The 24,971-nt window shown below is 54.3% G+C and overlaps 1 protein-coding gene across 1 annotated transcript; it reads left to right on the top strand.

The window, feature by feature from the left end:
• Positions 1–466: 466 nt before the first annotated feature.
• RHOT2 (ras homolog family member T2) lies at positions 467–24,871 on the top strand. The gene is made up of 19 exons (XM_073648575.1): positions 467–625; positions 1,140–1,198; positions 1,326–1,407; positions 3,987–4,030; positions 16,939–16,992; positions 17,632–17,684; positions 17,764–17,872; positions 17,986–18,087; positions 18,261–18,359; positions 18,553–18,661; positions 19,088–19,208; positions 19,671–19,755; positions 19,982–20,127; positions 20,203–20,303; positions 20,454–20,584; positions 20,864–20,944; positions 23,178–23,300; positions 23,575–23,771; positions 24,074–24,871. The coding sequence occupies exons 1-19, from the start codon at positions 589–591 to the stop codon at positions 24,189–24,191; spliced, it is 1,851 nt and encodes a 616-aa protein (XP_073504676.1). The 5' UTR covers positions 467–588; the 3' UTR covers positions 24,192–24,871.
• Positions 24,872–24,971: the final 100 nt, after the last annotated feature.

The raw sequence follows: 24,971 nt of genomic DNA on the forward strand, positions 1-24,971 counted from the left end.
AGTTTCTCACAACACTCGCCCTCACACAATCCACAGATTTGTCGCAGAATCATAAATTCTCGTTATTTTTCTCTTTCACCAGTTTTTTTTAGCTCTTAAAAGTCACAAATTACAAAAATGCTCCTGACTGAAAACTCCAGAATCCTGAACCCGCGGGGACCGGAGGGAGAGACGCAGAAAAGTCACATTTCATGAATCTGACAAATGTCTGGAGGAGAGAAAATGTCAAGGAAAAAAAATCAAAAAGGAAAAAAACATAAAAAAATAGAAAGTGCAAAACGGAAAATGAGGCGCAAATAGAGAAGCGCAAAATCCGAGGAAACGACGCGGAAACGTGGAGAATCCGCGCCTGCGCCTCCATCACCTGCAGTCACGTGACTGCTCCCTCCCACGGGGCTACGTGCGCTCCGCCAGGTGTCAGCTCCGCCCCTCTCTCGTTACCATGGCATCCTGACGCCTCTTACTCGCGCTTGGAAGCGTGTGACGGAAGTGACGTAAGGGTAGCCGCAGAGACGCCGGAAGTGGAGGAGTCTTGTCGCTGGTTGTCCGCCTGGACACCCGGAAGTCGATGTTGGCGGCACCGGGATCATGAAGCGGGACGTGAGGATCCTCCTCCTGGGGGAGGGTGAGAGTGGGGGGCACATGGGGGAGGGGAGGCGGCGGGTTGTGTCCCGGGGTGCTGAGGGCGGCGCGGGCCGTCAATGTCACCTCTGCACATGGACGCGTCCTGTCACACACGGCCGCCGGGGGTTGTAGTTTCTGGCTGTGATCTCCGGGATGTCAGTGTAATTCTCTAGTCACATCCAAAGCTGCAGTTCCGCTGCATAACCAGGTCATGTGACCCAGCATCTGTGCGCCCACAATGCACTGCGCTCAGGTGACCTGAGATGCAGCTTTGGATGTGACTGGAGAGAAGTTATGGAGAATGTCCCCCGGTATTTTATGTGCTGTCCCTTTATATAAAGCATCTCTACGTGCTGACAGCTGGGACCCCACTAATGTAACGAGGTGATGGTGCCCGAGCGGCTCCCTGCCCTGCACACGCGGGACCACCACTTCTCAGCATTAGTGGGGTCCCCAGAGCCTGTGCGGCCCCCTCCTCCGTCTGTACTGAGCCGTCTCCTCCTCTCGTCCCGCAGCCCAAGTGGGGAAGACGTCTCTGATCATGGCGCTGGTGGGGGAGGAGTTCCCGGATCAGGTACGTGCGGCGACGTCATCATCTACCGCTCGCTCCACAACTCCCAGCAGGCTGTCAGAGCACACTGGGAGTGGTAGTCTCAGTGTTACTGCTGGTACTGACCCCCCTCATCCTCTCCCTCCACCAGGTGCCGGCCCGTGCGGAGGAGATCACCATCCCGGCCGACGTGACGCCAGAGCGAGTGCCCACACACATCGTGGACACGTCTGGTAATCGGGGGCCGTGTAGGGAATTGTTACTCCGTGTAATTGTGACGTCTGTGCTGACAGCCGCTCTGTTGGGGGGGGTACTCCTGTTATAACATGACCGTACTGCCCAGGGACGCCCGTGATAATGATCTGGGGAGCGCCGTCCTCCTGCAGCTGCCGGGAGGAGGAGAAGAAAGGTTTATGTGAGCAGGTAGAGGGGTCCCATCAGGATAGACCCTGTCCTTCTCAGGACCCTCCCCTGTGCCGGCGCAGAGCCCCAATCCCTCCTTGGGACTCTCCTTATTTGGCTGCAGAGCCCCCGTCCCTTCTCTGAAACCTCCCCTGTGCGGGTGCAGAGCCCCTCTGGTGGACACGTCAGTTCTATACGTTGCATGACAGCCGTGTATTTATATGATTGGTACGTAGCGGTTCGGGACTAATGTGTGTCCGGCCTTTGTTCCCCCGTTATATCTTCTGATTGCTGGGGTGGTACAGAGAGTAACTGCAGTGTAAAGCATGAGGATAAGGCTGACCGTACACAGTGTATTGCTGTTTCCTTTATGCCTCCTCCATTCACCCTCCGCAGACTCTGCATGTTCTCAGTTACACCATCTGGAGATGTCTTATCTCCCCTCAAGAAGAATTGTGCATATTGGAATTCATCTGCTGGATCCTTGTTTTCCCAACATCTGACATCAGGGGGCGCCATACACATTAGCTGCTCGGTGGGCCTGGTGGAATATGTAAATTCAGCCAACAAATATGCCCCTGCAGTGTAAAGCATGGGGGAGGGACAGAACGGAAGTCTGATGTTTCATGGAGGAGATGGGTTTCAGACTACTTCATACCCTCTTGAGCTGTCCTCTCACCTCTCCTCCTGCTCCCTCTGCGACCGCCTCCAATCTGGTTTCCGACCGCAGCACTCCACTGAAACTGCCCTGACTAAAGTCAGCAACGACCAACTAACCGCCATATCCAAGCGACACTACTCCATCCTCCTCCTTCTGGACCTGGCATTTGTCTTCGACACAGTGGACCATTCCCTCTTACTACAGACTCTCATCTCTCGGCATCACAGACTTGGCCCTATCCTGGATCTCCTTATACCTAACAGACCGGACATTCAGCGTCTCCCACTCACAGACCACCTCCTCATCTCGCCCCCTATCTGTCAGTGTCCCCCAAGGTTCATTTCTAGGACCCCTGCTCTTCTCCATCTACATCTTCGGCCTGGGACAGCTCCTAGAGTCTCATGGCTTTCATTATCACCTCTATGCTGATGACACACAGATCTACCTCTCTGGACCCGATATCACCTCCTTACTAACCAGAATCCCACAATGTCTGTCCGCCATCTCATCCTTCTTCTCTGCCAGATTTCTAAAACTTAGCATGGATAAAATAGAGTTCATCGTTTTTCCACTTTCTTATTCATCCCCCCACCTGACCTATCAATCAATGTCAATGGCTGCCCACTCTCCCCAGTCCTGCAAGCTCGCTTCCTCAGGGTAACCCTGGACTCTGATCTCTCCTTCAAACCACATATCCAAGCCCTTTCCACTTCCTGCTGACTCCAACTCAAAAATATTTCCTGGATCCGCACATTCGTTACTCAAGAATCTGCATAAACACTAGTGCATGCCCTCATCATCTCCCGCCTCAACTACTGCAACCTCCTGCTCTGTGGCTCCCCTCTAACACTCTCGCACCCCTCCAATCTATCCTAAACTCCGCTGCCCGACTAATTCACCTGTCCCCCCGCTATTCCCCGGCCTCTCCTCTCTGTCAATCTCTTCACTGGCTCCCCATTGCCCAGAGAATCCAGTTCAAAACCCTAACCATGGCATACAAAGCCACCCACAACCTGTCTCCTCCATACATCTGTGACCTAGTCTCCCGGTACTTACCTGCACGCAACCTCCGATCCTCACAAGATCTCCTTCTCTACTCCCCTCTTATCTCCTCCTCCCACAATCACATACAAGATTTCTCCCGTGCTTCCCCCCTACTCTGGAACTCTCTACCCCAACACATCAGACTCTCGCTTACCGTGGAAACCTTCAAAAATAACCTGAAGACCTATCTCTTCCGACAAGCCTACAACCTGCAGTAACCACCGCTCCACCATACCGCTGCACGACCAGCTCTACCCTCACCTACTGTATCCTCACCCATCCCTTGTAGATTGTGAGCCCTCACGGGCAGGGTCCTCTCTCCTCCTGTACCAGTCGTCGACTTGTATTGTTCAAGATTATTCTAATTGTTGTTTGCTATGTATACCCCCTCTTTCACATGTAAAGCGCCATGGAATAAATAGCGCTATAATAATAAATAATAATGATAATACCCTGACACCTCAGCTGGCGTCATGGAGTAGAGCTATTAGTGGATCAGAGCAGAAGTGTAAAGCATGGAGGACAGACAGATCAGGCTCCTGAATCCCTGATTAGACCGAATCATAGCTGTGCACGTACATCTCAGTCTGCACAGGGTTCGAGGACTTCTGTGTTCCCAGTGATGTTGATGTTGGATCATTATACAGTGATAATCCTCCGTCCTGCAGTATAACAGATGCTCCTGTTCTTCTCTTATATCCATAGAAGTGGAGCAAACGGAAGATGAGATCAGGGATGAGATTGCGAAGGTAAGAGAAGCGTCACACGTGCTGCCCGGCAGATAACCGCGAGGAACAGCCACTTACAACCCCTGGCAAAAATTATGGAATCACCGGGCTCGGAGGATGTTCATTCAGTTGTTTAATGCTGTTGAAAAAAAGCAGATCACAGACATGGCACAAAACTAAAGTCATTTGAAATAGCAACTTTAGGGCTTTAAGAAACACTAAAAGAAATCAAGAAAAAAAAATGTGGTACTCAGTAAGGGTAATTTTTTTCAGACCAAGCAGAGGGAAAAATTATGGAATCACTCAATTCTGAGGAAAAAATTATGGAATCATGAAAAACAAACACACAAAAGAACACTCCAATATATCACTAGTATTTTGTTGCACCACCTCTGGCTTTAATAACAGCTTGCAGTCTCTGAGGCATGGACTTAATGAGTGACAAACTGTACTCTTCATCAATCTGGCTCCAACTTTCTCTGATTGCTGTTGCCAGATCAGCTTTGCAGGTTGGAGCCTTGTCATGGACCATTTTCTTCACCTTCCACTAAAGATTTTCAATTGGATTGAGATCCGGACTATTTGCAGGCCATGAGATTGACCTTATGTGTCTTCTTTCAAGTAATGTTTTCATAGTTTTTGCTCTATGGCAGGATGCATTATCATCTTGAAAAATGATGTCATCATCCCCAAACATCATTTCAATTGATGGGATAAGAAAACTGTCCAAAATATCAATGTAAACTTGGGCATTTATTGAAGATGTAATGACAGCCATCTCCCCAGTGCCTTTACCTGACATGCAGCCCCATATCATCAATGACTGTGGAAATTTGCATGTTCTCTTCATGCAGTCATCTTTATAAATCTCATTGGAACGGCACCAAACAAAAGTTCCAGCATCATCACCTTGCCCAATGCAGATTCGCGATTCATCACTGAATATGACTTTCATCCAGTCATCCACAGTCCACGATTGCTTTTCCTTAGCCCATTGTAACCTTGTTTTTTTCTGTTTAGGTGTTAATGATTGCTTATGTTTAGCTTTTCTGTATGTAAATCCCATTTCCTTTAGGCGGTTTCTTACAGTTCGGTCACAGACATTGACTCCAGTTTCCTCCCATTCGTTCCTCATTTGTTTTGTTGTGCATTTCCCGTTTTGGAGACATATTGCTTTAAGTTTCCGGTCTTGATGCTTTGATGTCTTCCTTGGTCTACCAGTATGTTTGCCTTTAACAACCTTCCCATGTTGTTTGTATTTGGTCCAGATTTTAGACACAGCTGACTGTGAACAGCCAACATCTTTTGCAACATTGCATGATGACTTACCTTCTTTTAAGAGTTTGATAATCCTCTCTTTTGTTTCAATTGACATCTCTCGTGTTGGAGCCATGATTCATGTCAGTCCACTTGGTGCAACAGCCCTCCAAGGTGTGATCACTCCTTTTTACATGCAGACTAACGAGCAGATCTAATTTGATGCAGGTGTTAGTTTTGGAAATGAAAATTTACAGGGTGATTCCATAATTCTTTCCTCAGAATTGAGTGATTCCATAATTTTTCCCCTCTGCTTGGTCTGAAAAAAATTACCCTTACTGAGCACCACATTTTTAATCTTGATTTCTTTTAGTGTTTCTTAAAGCCCTAAAATTGCCATTTGAAATGACTTTAGTTTTGTGCCATGTCTGTGATCTGCTTTTTCTCCAATAACCCCCCACGACAGCACCAAAGGAGGATGTTACCCCACCCTAATAGGGACAGGAAGCACAAAGAGGTCAAATAGCCCCTCCCTCATCCTCCCTCCAGTGTTTTTCCTGTCCCTATTGGGATGAAGAGGTCATCCAGGGTGCTTTGTGCTGGCGGAAGAGACCCAGCATACCTTTTAAGCCGGGCGGCTGGGACCGAGCGGTGTTCTCCTCCTCCCCTTATGCTGCTCCCGTCTCCTCTGGGACTCGGGACCCCCATCCCCACCGAGTCCGCACCTGTGGATAAGGTCCGGTGGGTGTCGGGCTGGAGGCCTCCTCGATCTCTCCAGCCCAGCTCCTCCCCCCTCTCAGGCGGCCTCCTGCGTTCTCCATAGCGGGAGAGACGAGCACCGGATCCCGGAAGTGACGCGGGCCGCTGGATAAACGTCACTTCCAGTCTGCGTTCCACCCTGGAACGCAGTTACCTAAAAACGACCGGAAAGTGACAGGGGACGCCGAAACAGGGTCCCTTAGGTTACTTCCGGTCCGTTTAGGACAATCTGGCCTCTGAAAGGGATAATAATAAAAAAAAAAAAAAAAAACCCGCAGGTGTTCGCAGCTTTTCCTGCTTCACCAATTAGACCAAGGGGGAGGAGCCTTCCCACCCTCCTCCCCAGGGAATGAGGGAAAGCGCTGTTTCCAGTCGCCTATATAAGAGCCCTGGACAGAAGACATCTAAGGTAGCACCTAATCTGTTTTTTATATTTATACACTGGATGGTCAGTAATCTATCTTCTCCATGTCTGCGGAGCCAAGCGCGATTCCAGTCCCAGTAAGTCTGGCACTGGGGGTCCTTTCCTAGGTGCAGGTTAGAATTGATACATTAATTACCCTTCTCCCTCTTTTTTTAGGGGGACAAGGGTCCTGCACCAGGAAATAAGTCTAGCCGGAAGTGTGCTATATGCGCAAAAAAACTATCTTCTTCAAACAAGAAATATTTCTGCCAAAAATGTACAGAGAAGATTATTAGGGAAGAGCAGCCGTCCCTCATAGATGAAATCAAGGGTATAGTCCGTCAGGAAGTTCAGTCTTCATTGGCCTCCTTTTCCCGATCCACTTCTGATTCGCCTCCAAAGGCAGAAAAGAGGAAAATTTCCCTGGAAGAAAGATGAGACTCGGACTCCCAGGACGAAGTATCCCTTCCAGAAGACCCTATAGAAGAAGATGAACTTAGTCCAGCAGAGGAAGGTCCGGAAAATAAGAAATATTATTTCTCAACTTAATTTATGGAAGACCTCCTCTCAGCAGTAGAAGAACGATGGAGGTGGAAGAAGAGAAGCCCACTAGATCAGTCCAGGAAGAGATGTTCGGTGGTCTCCGTTCAAAGAAAAAGATGGTGTTCCCGATACATAAAAACATCCAGGATGGGAAAATCCTGAAAGACGACTGAATACACCAGCAGAATTGAAAGACAGGTTTCTGGTAGATGAAGAAACTTCAAAATGTTGAACCGAGATACCTAAGGTCGATATTCAAGTGGCAAGAGTCACTAAAAAAACAATATTACCATTCGAGGATTCGTCGCAACTGAAGGATCGTCTGGATCGCAAGATGGACAGCCTTCTCAGGAAATCCTGGGAGACATCAGCAGTCCTTCTGAACACTAATGTAGTCTCCACGTGTGTTGCACGATCCATGTCGAGATGGCTCATCCAACTTGAAGAGCATCTGGCTATGGGCACATCCAGAGAGGAGATACAAGCTTCTCTACCCTTGCTACAGAAGGCCACTGACTTTCTGGCAGATGCTTCAGCGGAATCTGTGAGAGTAACCGCCAGCGCAGCAGCCCTATCAAACTCCACAAGGCGAGCACTATGGCTGAAAATGTGGAACGGTGATGTGACCTCCAAAATATAACTCTGTTCCATTCCCTTCAGGGGGAATATATGTTTGGCCAGGCCCTTGACGACCTCCTGGAGAAGGCGGCTGATAAAAAGAAGTCCTTGCCAGAACCCAGACACTACAAGAAGACCCCCTTTTGCCCCCCCTCGGGAACAGAATCCCCAGTACAAGGGGAAAGGCAAGTCCGGTCGGTGGAGCTACCCCAAAGGGGGGAAAGATAGGAATATTTTTTTCCCAAAAGGACAGCGACAACAGAAGCGGTGACGCCAGAGCAGTGGGGGGACGAATCATGAAATACCTTCCCCAATGGCAAAAGATCTGCTCCAGTCAATGGGTCTTGAAGGTAATTCAAGAAGGGATGAAGATCAAATTCTCCTCATATCCTCCAAGAAAAGTGAGGATAACTCGTCTAACCTCCCCGAGATTAAGAACCGCACTGCTGTCCGGCCTAAAAGACCTACTATCCTTGGGGGGCTATTTCACCGGTCCCAAAAACAGAAAGACACACAGGCCACTATTCACGCCTGTTTATGATAAGAATACCAACCGGCACCTACAGAATAATAATAAATCTGAAACCCTTAAACCAATACATCATTACCGAAGATTCAAGATGTAGTCCATCAGATCAGCAGTTCCCTTGATAGGACAAGGATATGTGATGGCAACCATCGACTTACAGGACGCATACTATCACGTCCCTATACATCCAACATACCGGCGGAAATTTCTAAGCTTTGCGGTGGTTCAAGAGGATCAAACGTTACATTTTCAATTCAACGTATTGCCGTTCGGGATATCCTCAGCACCAAGAATATTCACCAAAATTATGTCAGAGGTAGTGGCTTCAATCAGAAAAGAAAAAATCAGCATCATTCCCTACCTCGACGACTTCTTATTAGTAGGTCCCTCGGTGGAATCACTCCGGGAAAATCTGCAAAGAACAATCCAGATCCTGACCACCCTAGGGTGGCTGATAAATCATCAAAAGTCAGACCTGGTCCCTGCCACAGAAAAAACATTTCTGGGTGTTCTACTAGACTCCGCCAGACAAACCTCCTTCCTACCGAAAGACAAAGATACTTTTGAGATCCAAGATATCGAATCTGAAGGCCCTGAACAGAGTGTCCCTAAGGTCTGCCATGTCAACCCTCGGCTCCATGACAGCCTGCATCCAATCCGTAGCCTGGGCTCAGGCTCACACCAGGGTGTTGCAAGCCCATATTCTTGCACAGTGGGACGGATCCCCAGACTCCCTAAACAGGAAGATCATGATCCCTCATTATGTGAAGACATCCCTATCATGGTGGCTCAGCCCAAGAAACCTAAGAAATGGGGTTCCATGGTCTCAGTTCCCTCTGATAACAGTCACGGTAGACGCCAGCAAGACGGGATGGGGAGCCGTCGTGGCTCAAACCCCCTTCCAAGGGGTCTGGACAGAAGAGACCAGCAGGAGATCCTCCAACTTCTCCGAGTTAAAGGCAGTGGAGGAGGCACTCAAAATGTCGGCTCCAATCATTACGGGCAAACACGTAAAAGTCTATTCAGACAACATGACTACCGTAGCTCACCTGTCCCATCAAGGGAGTACAAGGTATGAGAATCTAAAAATTATCTCGGCAAGAATATTCTTCTGGGCAGAAGGACATCTTCGTTCCTTATCAGGTCTGCACATAAAAGGCTCAGACAACATCCAGGCCGATTTTCTGAGCAGAAGGAATATCCATCCGGGGGAATGGGAGCTGGACTCAGACATTTTTCACATGCTGACCAGACAATGGGGTCGTCCGGAGGTGGACCTCTTTGCAAGATGCCAGAACACCAAGGCAGAAAAATACTTCTCCCTAGATCCAGACGACGTATGCCTGGGGATAGATGCATTAGCTCACCCGTGGCGTTTCCATCTGGCTTACGCTTTTCCCCCAATTCCATTGCTAGCCAAGACCTTACAGAAAGTAAGGACCGAGGAGGTCAAGATAATTTTGATAGCCCCACTTTGGCCCAAAAGGAGCTGGTTCTGTGCACTAAACAGTTTAAGCATAGAGGGACCCCTCATTCTGCCAGCAATCAAGAACCTTCTCCATCAGGGTCCAATACTCCATCCAGATCCAGAGAACCTCCATCTAGCGGCCTGGCTTCTGAGTTCACAATCCTGAAGGCCAAAGGAACTCTCAGATCGAGTAATTCATACCCTACAAAAAAGTAGGAAACAAATCACAAACTCCATATACAGTAAGATATGGAAGACCTTCCTCGCATGGTATAAACCAAATATACCAGATCTTCGGCATCCTGACATGACCCAGATCTTGGATTTTCTACAAGAGGGGCTGGAGAAGGGCCTTAGACCCAGCACCCTCAAGGTTCAGATCGCGGCCCTGAGTATTTATTTTGACCAGAGCCTAGCTGAACACCGATGGGTAAAAAGGTTCATGACAGCAGCTACTCGCCTGCGTCCCAGAATAATTAACCACGTTCCCTCCTGGGATCTTACTATCATCCTTAAAGGTCTGACACTACCACTGTTTGAACCTTTGGCCTCAGTAGAGCTGGATAAATTAGCCTGGAAAACTACATTTCTAGTAGCGATTACCACAGCCAGGAGAGTGGGAGAAATCCAGGCCTTCTCAGTGAATGACCCCTATCTGAGAATCCTGGATGATAGGATTATTCTACAACTGGACCCATCTTTCTTGCCAAAGGTGGTCTCAGACTTTCATAGGTCTCAAGAGATAATTCTTCCTTCCTTCTGTCAAGACCCAAAAAATAAAAGGGAAGAAGAATACCATACTTTGGACGTAAGGCGGGTTGTTCTTCACTACCTCCAAAAAACAGAGGCCTCGAGGAAGGATCAGAACCTCTTTATTCAGCCATCTGGTCAGAACAGAGGGAAGAAGGTCTCAAAGGTTACCACCGCTACTTGGATCAAGAAAGCAATTGTGGAATCATATCAGATCCAAAATCTCTCACCACCAGAGACACTGAAAGCACACTCTACTAGAGCCATGTCCGTCTCCTGGGCAGAGAAGGCTAGCGCTTCCCTCGAGCAGATATGTAGAGCAGCTACATGGTCCTCGGTCCATACCTTCACCAAGCATTACAAACTTAATTTAATGTCCATTAAAGACTTGGCCTTTGGGCGGAAAGTGCTTCAGGCCATTGTCCCTCCCTAAACATGAGTCTTTGGTACTCCTCCTTTGGTGCTGTCATGGGGGGTTATTGGAGAAAATAGAATTAGACTTACCGGTAATTCGGTTTCTAGTAACCCTCCACGACAGCACTGGTAATTCCCTCCCAGGCTTGGTTAGCCAATCATTTAATTTGAATAAATATAATTTGAAGCATCCATACTTGTGTGGTCCTTTATAAGACACTGGAGGGAGGATGAGGGAGGGGCTATTTGACCTCTTTGTGTTTCCTGTCCCTATTAGGGTGGGGTGACATCCTCCTTTGGTGCTGTCGTGGAGGGTTATTAGAAACCAAATTATCGGTAAGTCTAATTCTATTTTTTCAACAGCATTAAACAACTGAATGAACATCCTCCGAGCCCGGTGATTCCATAATTTTTGCCAGGGGTTGTAGTAACCGCTAAAAGCCAAATCATCTGCAAAAAGAACTCCTGCATTTCCTACTTCCACCACCAGAGGGCGATCTGTATTCAGAATAATAGTAGCCGTGTGCTGTTGTGTACAGATTGCCCTCTGGTGGTGGTTATAGGCACTGTACCAGTCCGTGTACAGGGAAAGCGGAGGACAGTGCTGGGCACAAAGAAGGGGAATCAGAATTGAGAGTCCTCAGTGTTTGTTACCTTTTAATGGCTGACAGAAAAGGTGGTAAGAAATAGCGAGGAAGCAGAGCAGGGGAGGGGGTCCGATCACGGATATTGGGGAACTTCTCCAGACCCCCTATACGCGCCCTATTTTGAACATGGAAATGTCTGATATTAAAGGGATTGTCCAGAACTTAAAACAAATGTAATGAAGCAGGAAATGTAGTGAAATGACTATTACTCTCCTAGTAAGCACACTGCCTCTGCCACGAGCACACGCGAGCGCTGCAGCCCATCGCTGTGCTCTGCAGTGACTCCTGTATGTGGCCCCTGAGGACTGTAGAGCGGCAGTGCGGGCTCTGCAGTGACTCCTGTATGTGGCCCCTGAGGACTGTAGAGCGGCAGTGCGGGCTCTGCGGTGACTCCTGTATGTGGCCCCTGAGGACTGTAGAGCGGCAGTGCGGGCTCTGCGGTGACTCCTGTATGTGGCCCCTGAGGACTGTAGAGCGGCAGTGCGGGCTCTGCGGTGACTCCTGTATGTGGCCCCTGAGGACTGTAGAGCGGCAGTGCGGGCTCCGCGGTGACTCCTGTATGTGGCCCCTGAGGACTGTAGAGCGGCAGTGCGGGCTCCGCGGTGACTCCTGTATGTGGCCCCTGAGGACTGTAGAGCGGCAGTGCGGGCTCTGCGGTGACTCCTGTATGTGGCCCCTGAGGACTGTAGAGCGGCAGTGCGGGCTCTGCGGTGACTCCTGTATGTGGCCCCTGAGGACTGTAGAGCGGCAGTGTGGGCCCTGCGGTGACTCCTGTATGTGGCACCTGAGGACTGTAGAGCGGCAGTGCGGGTTCTGCGGTGACTCCTGTATGTGGCCCCTGAGGACTGTAGAGCGGCAGTGCGGGCTCTGCGGTGACTCCTGTATGTGGCCCCTGAGGACTGTAGAGCGGCAGTGCGGGCTCTGCGGTGACTCCTGTATGTGGCCCCTGAGGACTGTAGAGCGGCAGTGCGGGCTCTGCGGTGACTCCTGTATGTGGCCCCTGAGGACTGTAGAGCGGCAGTGCGGGCTCTGCGGTGACTCCTGTATGTGGCCCCTGAGGACTGTAGAGCGGCAGTGCGGGCTCCACGGTGACTCCTGTATGTGGCACCTGAGGACTGTAGAGCGGCAGTGCGGGCTCCGCGGTGACTCCCGTATGTGGCCCCTGAGGACTGTAGAGCGGCAGTGCGGGCTCCGCGGTGACTCCTGTATGTGGCCCCTGAGGACTGTAGAGCGGCAGTGCGGGCTCCGCGGTGACTCCTGTATGTGGCCCCTGAGGACTGTAGAGCTGCAGTGCGGGCTCTGCGGTGACTCCTGTATGTGGCCCCTGAGGACTGTAGAGCGGCAGTGCGGGCTCCGCGGTGACTCCTGTATGTGGCACCTGAGGACTGTAGAGCGGCAGTGCGGGCTCCGCGGTGACTCCTGTATGTGGCCCCTGAGGACTGTAGAGCGGCAGTGCGGGCTCCGCGGTGACTCCTGTATGTGGCCCCTGAGGACTGTAGAGCGGCAGTGCGGGCTCCGCGGTGACTCCTGTATGTGGCCCCTGAGGACTGTAGAGCGGCAGTGCGGGCTCCGCGGTGACTCCTGTATGTGGCCCCTGAGGACTGTAGAGCGGCAGTGCGGGCTCTGCGGTGACTCCTGTATGTGGCCCCTGAGGACTGTAGAGCGGCAGTGCGGGCTCTGCGGTGACTCCTGTATGTGGCACCTGAGGACTGTAGAGCGGCAGTGCGGGCTCTGCGGTGACTCCTGTATGTGGCACCTGAGGACTGTAGAGCGGCAGTGCGGGCTCTGCGGTGACTCCTGTATGTGGCCCCTGAGGACTGTAGAGCGGCAGTGCGGGCTCCGCGGTGACTCCTGTATGTGGCCCCTGAGGACTGTAGAGCGGCAGTGCGGGCTCCGCGGTGACTCCTGTATGTGGCACCTGAGGACTGTAGAGCGGCAGTGCGGGCTCTGCGGTGACTCCTGTATGTGGCCCCTGAGGACTGTAGAGCGGCAGTGCGGGCTCTGCGGTGACTCCTGTATGTGGCACCTGAGGACTGTAGAGCGGCAGTGCGGGCTCTGCGGTGACTCCTGTATGTGGCCCCTGAGGACTGTAGAGCGGCAGTGCGGGCTCTGCGGTGACTCCTGTATGTGGCCCCTGAGGACTGTAGAGCGGCAGTGCGGGCTCCGCGGTGACTCCTGTATGTGGCACCTGAGGACTGTAGAGCGGCAGTGCGGGCTCTGCGGTGACTCCTTTATGTGGCCCCTGAGGACTGTAGAGCGGCAGTGCGGACTCTGCGGTGACTCCTGTATGTGGCACCTGAGGACTGTAGAGCGGCAGTGCGGGCTCTGCGGTGACTCCTTTATGTGGCCCCTGAGGACTGTAGAGCGGCAGTGCGGGCTCTGCGGTGACTCCTGTATGTGGCACCTGAGGACTGTAGAGCGGCAGTGCGGGCTCTGCGGTGACTCCTGTATGTGGCACCTGAGGACTGTAGAGCGGCAGTGCGGGCTCTGCGGTGACTCCTGTATGTGGCCCCTGAGGACTGTAGAGCGGCAGTGCGGGCTCTGCGGTGACTCCTGTATGTGGCACCTGAGGACTGTAGAGCGGCAGTGAGGGCTCTGCGGTGACTCCTGTATGTGGCCCCTGAGGACTGTAGAGCGGCAGTGCGGGCTCTGCGGTGACTCCTTTATGTGGCCCCTGAGGACTGTAGAGCGGCAGTGCGGGCTCTGCGGTGACTCCTGTATGTGGCCCCTGAGGACTGTAGAGCGGCAGTGCGGGCTCCGCGGTGACTCCTCTATGTGGCCCCTGAGGACTGTAGAGCGGCAGTGCGGGCTCTGCGGTGACTCCTGTATGTGGCCCCTGAGGACTGTAGAGCGGCAGTGCGGGCTCTGCGGTGACTCCTGTATGTGGCCCCTGAGGACTGTAGAGCGGCAGTGCGGGCTCTGCGGTGACTCCTGTATGTGGCCCCTGAGGACTGTTTAGCGGCAGTGCGGGCTCTGCGGTGACTCCTGTATGTGGCCCCTGAGGACTGTAGAGCGGCAGTGCGGGCTCTGCGGTGACTCCTGTATGTGGCCCCTGAGGACTGTAGAGCGGCAGTGCGGGCTCTGCGGTGACTCCTGTATGTGGCCCCTGAGGACTGTAGAGCGGCAGTGCGGGCTCTGCGGTGACTCCTGTATGTGGCCCCTGAGGACTGTAGAGCGGCAGTGCGGGCTCTGCGGTGACTCCTGTATGTGGCCCCTGAGGACTGTAGAGCTGCAGTGCGGGCTCTGCGGTGACTCCTGTATGTGGCACCTGAGGACTGTAGAGCGGCAGTGCGGGCTCTGCGGTGACTCCTGTATGTGGCCCCTGAGGACTGTAGAGCGGCAGTGCGGGCTCCGCGGTGACTCCTGTATGTGGCCCCTGAGGACTGTAGAGCGGCAGTGCGGGCTCTGCGGTGACTCCTGTATGTGGCCCCTGAGGACTGTAGAGCGGCAGTGCGGGCTCTGCGGTGACTCCTGTATGTGGCCCCTGAGGACTGTAGAGCGGCAGTGCGGGCTCTGCGGTGACTCCTGTATGTGGCCCCTGAGGACTGTAGAGCGGCAGTGCGGGCTCTGCGGTGACTCCTGTATGTGGCCTCTGAGGACTGTAGAGCGGCAGTGCGGGCTCTGCGGTGACTCCTGTATGTGGCCCCTGAGGACTGTAGAGCGGCAGTGCGGGCTCTGCGGTGACTCCTGTATGTGGCCCCTGAGGACTGTAGAGCGGCAGTGCGGGCTCCGCGGTGACTCCTGTATGTGGCCCCTGAGGACTGTAGAGCGGCAGTGCGGGCTCTGCGGTGACTCCTGTATGTGGCCTCTGAGGACTGTAGAGCAGCAGTGCGGGCTCCGCGGTGACTCCTGTATGTGGCCCCTGAGGACTGTAGAGCGGCAGTGCGGGCTCCGCGGTGACTCCTGTATGTGGCCCCTGAGGACTGTAGAGCGGCAGTGCGGGCTCCGCGGTGACTCCTGTATGTGGCCTCTGAGGACTGTAGAGCGGCAGTGCGGGCTCTGCGGTGACTCCTGTATGTGGCCTCTGAGGACTGTAGGGCGGCAGTGCGGGCTCCGCGGTGACTCCTGTATGTGGCCCCTGAGGACTGTAGAGCGGCAGTGCGGGCTCTGCGGTGACTCCTGTATGTGGCCCCTGAGGACTGTAGAGCGGCAGTGCGGGCTCCGCGGTGACTCCTGTATGTGGCCTCTGAGGACTGTAGAGCGGCAGTGCGGGCTCCGCGGTGACTCCTGTATGTGGCCCCTGAGGACTGTAGAGCGGCAGTGCGGGCTCTGCGGTGACTCCTGTATGTGGCCCCTGAGGACTGTAGAGCGGCAGTGCGGGCTCCGCGGTGACTCCTGTATGTGGCCCCTGAGGACTGTAGAGCGGCAGTGCGGGCTCCGCGGTGACTCCTGTATGTGGCCTCTGAGGACTGTAGAGCGGCAGTGCGGGCTCTGCGGTGACTCCTGTATGTGGCCCCTGAGGACTGTAGAGCGGCAGTGCGGGCTCTGCGGTGACTCCTGTATGTGGCCCCTGAGGACTGTAGAGCGGCAGTGCGGGCTCTGCGGTGACTCCTGTATGTGGCCCCTGAGGACTGTAGAGCGGCAGTGCGGGCTCTGCGGTGACTCCTGTATGTGGCCCCTGAGGACTGTAGAGCGGCAGTGCGGGCTCTGCGGTGACTCCTGTATGTGGCCCCTGAGGACTGTAGAGCGGCAGTGCGGGCTCTGCGGTGACTCCTGTATGTGGCCTCTGAGGACTGTAGAGCGGCAGTGCGGGCTCTGCGGTGACTCCTGTATGTGGCCCCTGAGGACTGTAGAGCGGCAGTGCGGGCTCCGCGGTGACTCCTGTATGTGGCCTCTGAGGACTGTAGAGCGGCAGTGCGGGCTCTGCGGTGACTCCTGTATGTGGCCCCTGAGGACTGTAGAGCGGCAGTGCGGGCTCCGCGGTGACTCCTGTATGTGGCCCCTGAGGACTGTAGAGCGGCAGTGCGGGCTCTGCGGTGACTCCTGTATGTGGCCTCTGAGGACTGTAGAGCGGCAGTGCGGGCTCCGCGGTGACTCCTGTATGTGGCCCCTGAGGACTGTAGAGCGGCAGTGCGGGCTCTGCGGTGACTCCTGTATGTGGCCCCTGAGGACTGTAGAGCGGCAGTGCGGGCTCCGCGGTGACTCCTGTATGTGGCCCCTGAGGACTGTAGAGCGGCAGTGCGGGCTCTGCGGTGACTCCTGTATGTGGCCCCTGAGGACTGTAGAGCGGCAGTGCGGGCTCCGCGGTGACTCCTGTATGTGGCCCCTGAGGACTGTAGAGCGGCAGTGCGGGCTCTGCGGTGACTCCTGTATGTGGCCCCTGAGGACTGTAGAGCGGCAGTGCGGGCTCTGCGGTGACTCCTGTATGTGGCCTCTGAGGACTGTAGAGCGGCAGTGCGGGCTCTGCGGTGACTCCTGTATGTGGCCCCTGAGGACTGTAGAGCGGCAGTGCGGGCTCTGGGGGGAGAGAGCTGATTTATTTTTTTCTTTTCTGACTTTTGCTGCTGATTCTGTGATTTGATTTTCATTTCTCTCCAACAGGCGAACGTTGTCTGCATTATATATGATGTGTCTGAGCCCAGCACCATTGAGAAGGTGAGGATTGCGACTTCAGAGCTGCGCTCCTTATGACATTGATGTGCTGCTATATGTTACACTTGATAGACTCCTTTAAATTCACCCAATCATTTATTTTTTATTATGTGATTTGGTCCAAAATTCTGTGCTGATTACTTCATAGTGATTGGGGGTCAGTTTTTCCTAATACAGAGCTCCAAATCCTCTGCACTCAGTTACATGTTATAATACTCTGCCTGCAGAGGGAGCTCCGTATGTAAACACAGGGGAGCTCTATGTAATGTGCAGTGAGCTCCCTCTAGTGGTGGCCGCAGGGAGTGCAGTATGTCATTATGTAGCTAGTTCGAGCTGTAGAGGGTTTGCAGCCCAGCTCTTCTCCTCCATTCTCTGCGCTTTATACTTGTGACCTCCTTTGCCTCGGTTCCTCACGCTGCGTCCGGTACATCTGACGCTGTGGGTGCAGAATAGAATATTACATATTGCAGGTGACGCTCTAGAGAGAGAGGGACAAGGAGCTGACAGGTGCGGTATGTAAAGGATTAGGGAGTGCATGTCCCGGTATATCCAGGCTCCGCACGTTCCCCGGGGCCCGATGTCCTCACATATAATTACATTTATATTAATAACCTTATTACTAATTAGGATTTTTCCTTCCAGATTTCCTCAAAGTGGATCCCACTTGTTAACGGCCATGTGGAGCGAAACTCCCGGTACAGTTGTGTCCGTCCCCCCTTTCCCGCTGATGATGGGCAGCGGCCCGGCGTCTTATCAGCTTTCTCTTCCCTCCAGGCTTCCCATAATCCTGGTGGGGAATAAGTCCGACCTCCAATGCGGCAGCTCCATGGAGTCCATCCTCCCAATTATGAACCAATTTTCAGAAATCGAGACCTGCGTGGAGGTAAGTGGCTCTGTGGATGAGGTGCGGCGCCCCCAGTGGGTGATGTGAGATGGCGACATTACGCCGGTATAATACCTATATGAAAGTCACCGCCAGCTTTCTCCATTCTCCAGTGTTCGGCCAAAAATCTCAAGAATATCTCTGAAGTTTTCTACTACGCCCAGAAAGCTGTCCTCCACCCCACCGCCCCGCTGTACGACCCGGAGGAGAAGCAGGTACGCGGCACCTGAACGCAGGACGGGGGTCCTCTCCACCCCCCTGTCCAGCGCAATGTAAAGTGATGGTATGGTGGGCAATATGGCACCTGCCGGGGGGGTTACAGTGTCCACGTAGGTGAGATGCGGGAGGCCGGGGTCAGGCAGCGGATGATTGTCTGACTCTTCTCCAGCTCCGGCCGCAGTGCAGGAAGGCGCTGACCCGAATATTCACCATCTCAGACCAGGACAACAACCAGATCCTGAGCGACGACGAGCTGAACTATTTCCAGGTATCTCTCCCTGCCTCTCGACCTCCTGTCTGTCTCTTTGGCTGCCCTCCCTGCCTCCACCGTGGCCCCTGACTTGTCCCCATGCCCCCAGCCTCCACGGCCTCCTCCACCCCGGGGTGTATGACCCTTCTGTCTGTTTATACCAGTCACCTCCTTTTTTCTGATTGGTGTCTCGCTATCTCTTGGGAGGTAGCAGTCCTGTTTCGGGAACCCCTTGGTTCCTCAGGCCATGGAAGACGTGAAGATGGTCGTCAGAAAGAATACGGCGGACGGCGTGCGGGACAACGGACTGACGCTGAACGGTGAGATTAGGTGTTTCGGGTCGTAGGCAACATGAGTGACCCTGCAAAGAGTGTGATCCAGGATGTTATACTATTTAGTGTCTTCAGCTCCTGCGCAGACTTATGTGTCTCCATGGTTACAGGCTTAGCAAACATCTGATCAAATTCGACGCCGTGCAGCTTTTCACAGGAGCTGTGTACACAAAACGGCAGATCATTGAGAGATGTTTTGTGTAGTTTGCATATATTGGGGAAATGAAAAGATTTTCAGGTAACCTTCCCTTTAAGAGTAGGCGTTAAAGGGGTCTTCCAACTTTTAATTCAAGAAAAAAAATAAAAATAATTGAGCATGTCTGTATCCGGGAGTCGGGAGAGACGACAGCAGCGATCTGCCGTGAGGGCGGCCATTGTGCTCCACAAATAAGAGGTTTTCCTTTTTAATCCCAGGCTTCCTTTTCCTCAATACCCTCTTCATCCAGCGGGGGCGCCACGAGACCACATGGACGATACTGCGACGCTTTGGATATGACGACACTCTGGAGCTCACTGACGACTACCTCTATCCTCCGTGAGTCAGGACGCGTCTCTTTCGCAGTTTAGGCCCCCGTTCATCTTCCTATATTGTGGGGTGCGGAGCAGCGTGCAGAGCATTGCTCCCAGCACGGCTGCCGCTCTGCTCCGGGGATCGCTCTGCCTCCGCGCCAGAAGTCTCACAGCCAAGAACAGCTTTTATTGAGCCATCACGGAGCATGCGGCTGACTGCGGCATCTGCATTGAAAATCTGTTCACACGCGGCAGACGTGACTGCGCCCGATGCTAAATATTACTTAACCCTTCACGAGCAGCTTCATATGAGAATACATGGCTGACAACCAGTGTAGTCACCTTCTAGGGTTGTCAGTCAGTTCTCCTCCGCTGCTGAGGGCTCAGTATGACCTGGTTATCCCGCAATAAGGTGGGGTTGGGGTATAACTACCCGCACTCAGGGGCGGCCATGTTGGTTAGACGTCTCTTTTTTTCCCCCCTGCAGGCTGCGTGTCCCCCATGACTCCTCCACTGAGCTCAACCATTTTGGCTATCAGTTCCTCCAGAAGATTTTCGAGAAGCACGACCTGGTGAGGAGCGCAGAAGCCCCCCGTCCTGAGACTGGTGGAGATCAGGGCCATTGGGTTTGGTTATGGTTAAAGGGATTAAAGCTGGTTGGCTGATTGCAGGAAAATCCAATGTACCTAGAAATCACGAGTCAGAATAGGGGTCTCTTACTTTGGGGGGCCCTGGTCAGATGATGACCCCTCTGTTACCCCCTAGTCTGCTCCTTACAGTCTCCCCCTGTGTCCTCAGGATGGTGATGGGGCCCTGAGTCGCTCGGAGCTTCAGAGCTTCTTCAGCGTCTTTCCGTACACCCCCTGGGGCCCGGAGCTGAGCAGCACCGTGTGCCTGGCAGAGAGCGGCTTGCTGCCCCTCCACGGGTTCATGTGCCAGTGGACGTAAGTTCTTCGCTCTGTCTCGCGTATCCCATGGTCCTGCCAGGTCCTGCATTGTCCTCCTTTTCCTCCTCACAGGTTGGTGGCTTATCTGGACGTCCATCGTTGCCTGGAACATCTGGGGTATTTGGGGTATCCGATCCTTTGTGAGCAGGACAGCCAGACGCAGGCCATCACCGGTACGTCGGGGGTCCGGAGTGCTGCTTTACATGTCACCCGCGGGTGAGGCCAGACCTGAGCTCGGCTGACCGGTGGCGGGCCACGTCTGTAGGGGACACCTTCCTCTACGATGGGTATTATTACTGGACGCGTCTTCTTTTCTCCCTCAGTGACCCGGGAGAAGCGGATTGACCTGGAGAAGGGACAGACGCAGAGAAACGTCTTTCTATGTAAAGTGATCGGCCCCCGCGGGACGGGTAAATCTGCCTTCCTGCGGGCGTTCCTGGGGCAGAACCTGGAGGTGAGGGGGCAAATTACCGGTCATTGTCTCCTTCCCATCATACGCAGAAAGCGGAGACCTGGTCCGGCAGATAACAGAGATCACTAGTGAAGGTGAGAGGCACCTCCATTGTCGCCATTATCAGATGCTGGTGATTGTGGGCGACCTTCAGCCTCGCTTATCTCTGGTGCCTGTTATCTGCCTGGTCCATGACAAAGCTTCTTCGCCCCAGCATTACTATATTACCTGCACGCCATCTCTCTGGGGCCCACGCTGACATGTTGTCTTCTCCGCACTCAGGAGCAGCTGCGGACCCTCAGGGAGCCCTCCTTCTACTCCGTTAACACGGTGCTCGTGGGCGGTCAGGAGAAGCATCTCATTGTAAGTGCTGCTGCCCGTACACCGCAGATAGAGCCGCAGTGTGCCGCCCGTACACTGCACTGCCTGCACGTCTGTATGCCGCCCGTACACTGCACTGCCCGCACGTCTGTGTGCCGCCCGTACACTGCACTGCCCGCACGTCTGTGTGCCGCCCGTACACTGCACTGCCCGCACGTCTGTGTGCCACCCGTACACTGCACTGCCCGCACGTCTGTGTGCCACCCGTACACTGCACAGCCTGCACGTCTGTGTGCCGCCCGTACACCGCACGTCTGTGTGCCGCCCTTACTCCGCACGTCTGTATGCCGCCCGTACACCGCACGTCTGTGTGCCGCCCTTACGCCGCACGTCTGTATGCCGCCCGTACACTGCACTGCCCGCACGTCTGTGTGCCGCCCGTACACCGCACGTCTGTGTGCCGCCCTTACTCCGCACGTCTGTGTGCCGCCCGTACACTGCACTGCCCGCACGTCTGTATGCCGCCCGTACACTGCACAGCCTGCACGTCTGTATGCCGCCCGTACACTGCACTGCCCGCACGTCTGTGTGCCGCCCGTACACCGCACGTCTGTGTGCCGCCCTTACTCCGCACATCTGTGTGCCGCCCGTACACTGCACTGCCCGCACGTCTGTATGCCGCCCGTACACTGCACAGCCTGCACGTCTGTATGCCGCCCGTACACTGCACTGCCTGCACGTCTGTATGCCGCCCGTACACTGCACTGCCTGCACGTCTGTGTGCCGCCCTTACTCCGCACGTCTGTATGCCGCCCGTACACCACATGTCTGTGTGCCGCCCGTACACCGCACGTCTGTATGCCGCCCGTACACCACATGTCTGTGTGCCGCCCGTACACCACACGTCTGTGTGCCGCCCGTACACCGCACGTCTGTGTGCCGCCCGTACACCGCACGTCTGTGTGCCGCCCTTACTCCGCACGTCTGTGTGCCGCCCGTACACTGCACTGCCCGCACGTCTGTGTGCCACCCGTACACTGCACAGCCCGCACGTCTGTGTGCCGCCCGTACACTGCACTGCCCGCACGTCTGTGTGCCGCCCTTACACCGCACGTCTGTGTGCCACCCGTACACTGCACAGCCTGCACGTCTGTGTGCCGCCCGTACACCGCACGTCTGTGTGCCGCCCTTACTCCGCACGTCTGTATGCCGCCCGTACACCGCACGTCTGTGTGCCGCCCTTACTCCGCACGTCTGTATGCCGCCCGTACACTGCACTGCCCGCACGTCTGTGTGCCGCCCGTACACCGCACGTCTGTGTGCCGCCCTTACTCCGCACGTCTGTGTGCCGCCCGTACACTGCACTGCCCGCACGTCTGTATGCCGCCCGTACACTGCACAGCCTGCACGTCTGTATGCCGCCCGTACACTGCACTGCCCGCACGTCTGTGTGCCGCCCGTACACCGCACGTCTGTGTGCCGCCCGTACACTGCACTGCCCGCACGTCTGTATGCCGCCCGTACACTGCACAGCCTGCACGTCTGTATGCCGCCCGTACACTGCACTGCCTGCACGTCTGTATGCCGCCCGTACACTGCACTGCCTGCACGTCTGTGTGCCGCCCTTACTCCGCACGTCTGTATGCCGCCCGTACACCACATGTCTGTGTGCCGCCCGTACACCGCACGTCTGTGTGCCGCCCGTACACCACACGTCTGTGTGCCGCCCGTACACCGCACGTCTGTGTGCCGCCCGTACACCGCACGTCTGTGTGCCGCCCGTACACCGCACGTCTGTGTGCCGCCCGTACACTGCACTGCCCGCACGTCTGTGTGCCACCCGTACACTGCACAGCCCGCACGTCTGTGTGCCGCCCGTACACTGCACTGCCCGCACGTCTGTGTGCCGCCCTTACACCGCACGTCTGTGTGCCGCCCTTACACCGCACGTCTGTGTGCCGCCCGTACACCGCACGTCTGTGTGCCGCCCTTACTCCGCACGTCTGTATGCCGCCCGTACACCACACATCAGCGTCTCAGAGCAGCTTCCTGTACACTACCAGGCATGAGGGCGGCCATTATTGGGTGTTATAGCCCCTTCCACCTTGTAATCGTCAGTCCTGATCGTCATTTAGTTCTCATGGAAATCTCCCTTTTTGTGCCAATCTGAAAAAGCAAAGCTGCAGTGCAAAGCGTGGAGGGGGGACCTCTGATGAGACTGTAATTCAGAATTAGGGGGTGCACTGACTTTTGGTCTGCCGTTTGCTTCCTTCAGCTTTTTGAAGTGGACGTGGACACGGAGTTCCTGAAACAGTCGGATGCCGCCTGCGACGTCGCCTGCCTGATGTACGATGTCACTGACCCCAAATCCTTTAACTACTGCGCCAGTATCTACAAGGTGTGCGCCCGGGGGCGCCGGGGCTGGTTACAACCTCTACCACTCACGCTCTGTATAAGTCCAATAGTCCGGCATCCATGGATGAAGTGTGATGCCAGACTATTGGGGTGCCCAGGGATGAGTAGCCCCCCAGGGTGTGATCTGTGCCCTGAGATTCCCTCTGGTCCACCACCCCTGACCACAGATTCCGGATTGTTGAGCGCCAGATTACTGGAATGGTCGCCATATTTACCTCCCCTTTATAACTCGCCCCTCGGCGTCTCCTCTCTTGCAGCAACATTACATGGAGAGTCAGACGCCCTGTCTGTTTGTGGGGTGTAAATGGGACCAAGGAGAAGTGAAGCAGCAGCACGGGATCTCCCCTGCCGAGTTCTGCCACAAGCACCGGCTGCCGACACCGTACCACTTCAGCTGCCAGGGCTCCTTGGACAAAGCCATCTACAACAAGCTGGCCACGGCTGCTGCCTTTCCGTGAGTATTGGACGCCATTGATTTATAGATGGGGGGGGGGGGGGTGGTTCCGCCTGATGGTTAAAGCCGGACCTAAGTTGTTAAAATCCAGACTAATGTCAAAGGCACCGCCATGGGGTCTAGCTGGACCCCCGACGTCGGCAGGCTCAGCCCACATTATATGATCAGCGTTTCCTTCAGCTGAACCTTATAGTCTCTTTTCTCTATGGAAGGTGAGCTTTGTGGGGCTGTTTGCAGGGTCCTCACATTGTGCCTATGTTCCCGCCTTGTACCCTGACGTTTCTCTCCCCCCTCCCCCGCAGGCACCTGCACGACATGGAGCTCAGCACGGCCTCCTTCTGGCTGCGGGTGGCGCTGGGAGCCACAGTCGCCGCCGTCGTGGGATTCACTCTCTACAAAGCGCTGCTGCGCAGCAAATAACCGGCGCTGCCTCTGCACCTCCTGATCCTGACCAGCATCCACCGCACGACCACTGTGACCCGCCCGGACGAGCCGCCGCCCGGCACTGGCACTTTTAACCCCTTCTGCTCGGACACTGACAAAGGAACGTTGTTGTGTCTTGATTTTTATTTTTTAAAACTTTTTTTTTTTTCCCCCAGTTTTGGATTCACTTCTGTGTTGGCAGCATGGACGGGCTTTATACTCCAGTCACAGCCGGAGCTGCAGTCACAATTCTGTGGATCTCCGGTTTGCTCCCGGGCTGCACACATCTTCTGCTGTGTTGCATTATGGGAGATGCAATGTGCGCAGCAAAAAGCAGTGCATTATGGGATATTGGCTGAGCCGCAGCTTTGGATGTGACTGGAGTAGAAGATGGGATTGAGCTCAGGGTCAGTGAATGAAGCGGAGCCGAGACCAAAGTAGAGACGGCGGCTGCAGGGTTGTGTGTTTTTTTTTGTTTTTTAAATTTCCTAATGAACTAATCTGATGTCATTCTCTGCAGTAATCGGGGGGCTCCCTGCTGTAATATGCACAGTGCGGACCCCCAATGTCCTGGACTATCAGCCATGGTGGCCAGAGTCGTGTGCACAGTCTCACATGAACGGACGATTTCACATAAAATCTAATTGTGTATAAACCAATTTTAAAGAAAACCCCAATTATAATGTTCTGTCGTCTGTTATAAACTGGGGGGCACATACGTGACAGGAGGGGGGGGGGGGGGGGGGTGCATCCTTGACACGAGGGGGGGTGGGGGTG

Source organism: Phyllobates terribilis, unplaced genomic scaffold (genome assembly GCF_046119375.1).
Source record: "Phyllobates terribilis strain yellow unplaced genomic scaffold, ASM4611937v1 Scaffold_9__5_contigs__length_417890890, whole genome shotgun sequence".
In the NCBI taxonomy this organism is placed as follows: domain Eukaryota; kingdom Metazoa; phylum Chordata; class Amphibia; order Anura; family Dendrobatidae; genus Phyllobates; species Phyllobates terribilis.

Coding starts and splice junctions, on each gene's coding strand:
- RHOT2 (XM_073648575.1), top strand. CDS start 589: ATGAAGCGGGACGTGAGGATCCTCCTCCTGGGGGAGG. Junction 626..1,139: donor GATCCTCCTCCTGGGGGAGG/GTGAGAGTGGGG, acceptor CTCGTCCCGCAG/CCCAAGTGGGGAAGACGTCT. Junction 18,360..18,552: donor ACGAGCTGAACTATTTCCAG/GTATCTCTCCCT, acceptor CTTGGGAGGTAG/CAGTCCTGTTTCGGGAACCC.